The sequence below is a fragment of the Nilaparvata lugens genome, unplaced genomic scaffold (assembly GCF_014356525.2).
Source record: "Nilaparvata lugens isolate BPH unplaced genomic scaffold, ASM1435652v1 scaffold1468, whole genome shotgun sequence".
Classification (NCBI taxonomy): Eukaryota; Metazoa; Arthropoda; class Insecta; order Hemiptera; family Delphacidae; genus Nilaparvata; species Nilaparvata lugens.
The window spans coordinates 83,598-89,910 of record NW_024090251.1 but is presented as its reverse complement, the minus strand read 5'-3'; the positions used below and the strand labels follow the sequence as shown (position 1 = coordinate 89,910).

General features: G+C 34.9%; 1 protein-coding gene across 1 annotated transcript; it reads left to right on the top strand.

The window, feature by feature from the left end:
• Positions 1-1,019: 1,019 nt before the first annotated feature.
• On the top strand, positions 1,020-6,057 carry LOC120355439. Its single transcript, XM_039443808.1, has 2 exons — positions 1,020-1,879; positions 5,959-6,057. Exon 1 carries the CDS (start codon positions 1,180-1,182, stop codon positions 1,876-1,878), a length of 699 nt encoding a protein of 232 aa, XP_039299742.1. The 5' UTR covers positions 1,020-1,179; the 3' UTR covers position 1,879; positions 5,959-6,057.
• Positions 6,058-6,313: the final 256 nt, after the last annotated feature.

Here is a 6,313-nt window from a genome sequence, read left to right as displayed (position 1 = left end):
CCACTCAAAGACCTTAAGGGAACTAGCCACTAAAGTCACTGTCCTATGCTAAAGCATGCTAAAATATTTATCATTTAGGTTCACGTTTCTCACTAACCAAGCTTCCCATACAATTGGAATTGTTCTCATTTCAAAGCTCAGGATTTTTCTAAACATTTGGGTGGTTTTGATAATTTTATAGCAAATTTTGTATTTGATACAGATTTTATAGAAGTACGCTGCAAATTTATGCATCCCGGCTGGTGTTTCAGCCACTATACCGCCACTATAAAGATTGTTTTAAAAAAAACACGACAGTAGAAAGAAAGATGACATCAAGTAGCCGTATATTGTTGAAAAAATCGGACAAATATTCTCAATAGAAACTGAGAAACTAGTACCTAAAGTTGAAAATTATTACATTTCGAGAAAAACGCAGTTAAAGTTTTCAACGGTCAGCACACTCTGTTGTCACCCTCGGTAACTTTGACGTAGTTGATTGCAAGTCGGTTCGACAGAATTCCAATAGAGGTCGCTTCGTTCGTCCGTTCAACTACTTTGCGCGCTTCTCAAGAGTTAGTTTGTTTGAATTTAGTTTAGTTTGAATTCAACCATGCCTCGGTGCGGTCCGGTTTTCAAAAAAATGCGACATGGTTTTGCCAAAAAACGGTCAGTACCTCTTGCGCGACCTGCTCCATTGGATCCTCCTCCGCCGCCTCCTCCGTCGGTTTCTCGATCTAGTGTTAAAATTAAGTTGCTCGAATACGAAAAACGATTAGTAGATAATAAGGATTTTGAATATAATGTAGTGAATTTAGATAATTTGTTCATTGGACTCAGTGAGATAGCTAGCTGTAGGAGTTGTAATGAAAGTTTAGTGTTTAAAAAAACTCATTTAATAGGGTTAGCTTTTAGAATAGACATTTCTTGTACAGCCTGTGATTTAAATAGACAGATTAAGAATTGTGAACAAGTCCACAGCGACAAATGCACGGCCAATTATTCAGGGAGTAGTGGTGGGATGGAAGTTTCTGGGGCTCTGATATTTTCAAAAGGTCTCAACGTTTATATGACGTGAGATATTTGGAGTATTTAGGCGACGGCGACTCAAAAGCTTTTCAGGCGGTTTGCGCGGAGGAGCCGTACGGGCCGGACGTTTCAATTAAGAAATTGGAATGTGTCGGTCACGTACAGAAACGGATGGGCTATAGACTGAGGAAATTGAAATCGCAGAAGCCATCGATAGGTGGTAAAGGTAGGCTGACCGATAAAGCTATACAAACCATACAAAAATTCTATGGCTATGCTATTCGAAATAATTCGAATAGCGTGAAAAGTATGGAAAATGCGATTTGGGCTACCTACAATCATTTAGCCTCCAGTGATGAGAGCCCTAAACATGATTTATGTTTAGATGATTGGTGTAAATATAAACAGGCTCTCAACACTGGTTCAGTCTATAGCCACAAATCCCACTTTCATATTCCAGAAACTGTAATGAGTGATATTGAATTTATTTTCAAAGACCTGTCACGTACGGAACTTTTAAAAAAATGTACGGCAGGAAAAACCCAAAATTCAAACGAGAGTTTCAACAGTGTTGTTTGGACGATTGTACCCAAAAAAACATTCGTTCAAATGAACACATTGAATTTTGGCATGTCTGAAGCGATAAATAGGTACAATGAAGGCCATTTAGCGAAAGTGTGCGTATTAGAAGAGATGGGACTCAGAGCCGGCAAGAACACGCTGACTGCTTTGAAACGGTTAGACCACGAGCGCGTGTCTCAAGGAAACAATCAGCTGCTAAAACATAGAGGAGGAGGAGGAGGAGGAGGAGGCGGCGGCGGCACAGCACATAGCGAAGATGATCCAAATTATAGCGCTGGTAATTTTTAAGGTAATTGAATAAAGTTATAGTTACAATACTAACATCTATACTAGTATCAAGAACGGACATCTGTCAGTACAGAAATTTTCCACTACAAGCAAAATTGTAGTACTATATCTGATTGTTGTACTGCTGCACATAATAGAGTAGAAATATTTCTTATTATTACTTTAGAAGTCATATGAGCCACCACCACCACTTGCATGATATCTGTTTTACTGCACAAAATTATTTCAGAAGTTATATGAGCCCACTTCCATGATATCATGTATTAGCCTACATACAATAAACTTGAATTTCTAAATATTTAAAACACACACACACAGATGTCTGTTTTTGAAACAAAAACTCTCAGTTTGTCCAACACAAACATTCCAATCCAACAAACGGTTTCACAAAAATCGAATATTGAACGTTTTCAATTTGCATTGGTTCAATTAGACGATATAATTTTTCTTGAGGTAGAATTCATTTGGATTTTTGTGCAACAACTGGTCTATTTTTTTTCGTTAGAGAAAGTTTGCTCAACTCTATTTCCTCCAAATGGTTCCTATTTCGACTGCATGAACAAAACACGACATTACCCATTGCGTTGCTATTTGAATAATTTATTCGACAACAGTGTCTTCTTTAATAATTGGAAATGAAAAGGAGTCCAAATGCTAATGTAAGTATATTGAACTAAGATAAATATTCACAGTATGATTTGCTATAAGTTAGTGGGCAAAAATTGAAGAGATTTTTCTTCAATAGTTGATCATTTAATTATTATTGAAAAGTTATTGAGGAGTTTTTATTTGAATCATAGAGAATTAATAACTACGAGTACTGTATTCAAATTATGTTCTACATATCTGCTTCCGTGAATAGCTATTTTTGAACTCGATTCATGAATAAAATTCCAAATCAACATACATTTGAAATTCATTTGAAATTATATCAATCGATTTAGAATAATTGTACTTATCTAGTAACGCTAATAAAATGATCGACATTTTTCGACTGCCTGATTCGTTGAGCTTTCTCCTTCCTTGAGACGGGTTAGTCTTTTCACTTTCATTCTGTCAGTTTCCTAAATAACGACTTTCATTCTGTGATGCAAGCAACGTTCATTTGTTGAATCGTGTAATTATCCAAGTACTGAGCACAGATTTGGTGTTCAGTTTCTTCTACAGCGATCTTACAGTTTTGGTTGAGAATTTTTCGTGTTTTGGAATTTTCGATGAAAACTCAATTTCCCGGGTCGCCATTTGAAATTGGCTTAAATTTAGCTATGCTTGCCAGCAACCAGCCATCTTCAGTTGAGGTGCGACTGTTGTGAAAATTCTATAAAAATATAAGATTATATTTAATAATAATAATATAATATATTATATCTTATAGTATTGATGATGTGGTCTGCTCCATTTAGCTCAGTGCATGGAATAAAATTCAAACCACACGTTTTTTCTCATTCGAAGAAACACACATAGTCCGTTGTTGTAAACTTATTTATTCTTTTCAAATGTTTGAATTCAGGGCTACTTTCTTGTATTTCTGAAATGGAATTATACTTAGTACTCTTCAAAAACAAATATTAAATACAAGAATACTACAATAGTAGTTACAATTTATATTTTTGTTTTCTAATAATTTATTTATTTTTTAAGGATACAATAATTTATTTTATAAATTCGCTTGTGTAGACTCTGACAGCATGCTGTCAAATTCAACACTCTACATAAGAACTTATGGGAATTTCGATATGAAGGATTTGATTTGATTTGATTTGATTTGATATATACTACTGTTTATGCTAAGAGTAGAGTAGAGTAGAGAGTAGAGTTTATAGCCGCTTCTATCATTCTGTATTAATTTTACTTTTACATTTCATTACTCGTATTATACCTAGTATTTCGTACAGTCCTATAGAAGTGATTAGGTTCCCCGTTTTTTGAGTTGAACATGAAGAATTCATCAAGCTATTCTCTCATGTAGTGGCTTGCTATTTTCCAAATCAGGTACGTACATTTTCTAATCAGGATACGTAACGAATTTTCTCATTATAGGTGGAGAATTGAGCCAGTCAGTCAATAGTTGAAGAGTAAAACTGAAAAACTGCGTTTGCACCAAAGTTATTGGATTCTATTAGATTGAAATTAGCTTATCTCATGAACATATGTGTGTTGGTCAAGTTCCGTTCAATCTAATAGAATCTATGAGAGGATTACATTATTAACATTTGTTAATTTTGATTAGAATTTTGTAGATTATTCGTAGGTTAATCGCCATCAACTCAGTTGATCCATCAACTTTTGGTTTTATAGCCTTCTTTTATTATCATATGGTCATTTTGATGCATTCTTCACATGCATTGTTTTTCAGAAAAAAAAATGAACAACAGTGAAATGAGAGAACAAATTGCCAAAGATAATAAAATCACTTGGAAGAACCGATATCTGAATGAATGGGGAGAATATATGGTTGCAGTTCAACGTGTGGTTCCACTCAGCCATGCTACTGGCCTTCCCATCAGGACTGGTTTTGTACGCACACGTCCACGGGTGTTTCCACGACCTTCCGCATATGACAGATACGCAGCCGTGCAAGATTACGGAGACGAACTGCCGTGGTTTCATTTTGTGTCACCACCCCGAAGAGAGTGGATAATACCCGATCATATCCCTATAACACGCGAAGGCTTTCCCGATTGGGATATACTATTCAATCGTGACCCCAACGCACAACGACCACCAGAACTAGCACGTGCACGGCCTGGATGATTTTCCTTCACCATAATCATCATGTAATTAAACTAATATGATCTCACTTTATATAAAATACGCACACTCACACACACACATACACTCTGTCTCTCTTTACCGCCTTCTACTCACCTACTACTATAACTACTTCCATTCACTGAATAGCTGGTTTGACAAATAATAAATAAAGACAATTAGATTTTGCTTTATAGCCTTTTTTTTTTGGTTTCATTAGCAACACAAAGTTACACAATTTTAGTTTAGTTCTTTTTTTTTCAATCACATAGTTTGTGTTTTTCAATCTTTCTGAAATCACATTATATTAAAATTATAGGTAAGAAATCACTATACTTTCAACAAAGTACTGGTGAAATACCGATTTGATAGTATACTCCTGAGTTGATGCATCAACTGGAGTTGATGGCGATTAACCTATACCTACTATAGAGTCTCTGTTTTGTTCCTTGCGTTGCGCTCTAAATGGAATACAGCATCATGTGGACGGGATTTTATTCAACTTATTGATTATATTTTTTATTTATTACTCTAATATTGCTCGAATTCCTTTATGTGTGTGTGTGTGTGTTATACTTCATTATCATTATAGTAGTTGGTTATTTTCTTACACTTGCTCAAGTTGTTTATCTTGTTCTTTTCTTGTGGAAATATATATATTATTATTTATTTTCAACTTTGGTGTAAACGTAATTTTAGAGCTGAGTAGATTTTTAAGAGATTTTCGTTTTATGTTTTCAAACTCAATAGATCCACCTTTTGAATACCCAGCTTTTCACCAGTTTCATGTTCGATTGAATTGAGTTTTCATGAAAATAAAATGAGAAAATAAGCTTACTAGAATAATGATATTGATAGATAGTATTTTAATCATCAGCCGACTATGTATGCAATAATGCAATAACCATCTTTCGTCGTTTCCAGTTTTAAATTTCGAAAGAATAATTTAAAAAACTTCAAAAAAATACTAGTAAGATCATATTAATATCATTTGCTTTCCAAAAAATATCTAAATTCTATTCTATTTAATTCCTGTTTCTGAAGCTACAACTAATTCCACACTAATTCTTCAAAATTCGAGATTGAAGTTAAAATATCTTATTTTGATGAGGAAAATTTATTTTCTATATTAGAAATAATATTTTTCAAAAAAAATATTTCATTGATATGAAACAAACATGCTGTGTGAGTTTACAATTCAGTTCTACATGGGAGAATAGCCCAGTGAAACGGATCTTTATTAGGAAATAGCTATTTTTTTTTTATAAAAAATGATACCAGTGCGTACTCGGAGCTAATAGTTTGTTATTTTTTGTGTGTGTGTTGTAGATCAAACATGAGTTCCTCCTACCAGAGCTGCAAGCCCAGTCGTCCAAGGACGCCAACTCTCTTCATAGAACCATCATCTCAGTCGGCTCTGTCTTCGAGGAGACTTTGATGGAGCTGAATTCACCAAAGTCTTATCTCGACAAACCTGTAGTGCCCGAAGATGAAGAGAATGAAAACTACTCTGACAGTTCTTCTTCGTCTTCATCTTCTTCATCTTCGGACAACTCTACAGGAGATGAGACTGATGACGAAAGCACAGGACCGTCATCATCAAAAAGAAGATTGACAAGACAACCACGAGCCTTGCCCATAAGATCAGCAGTTGTGTTGTTGGCTTCTGAGGAGGGCTGCAGTC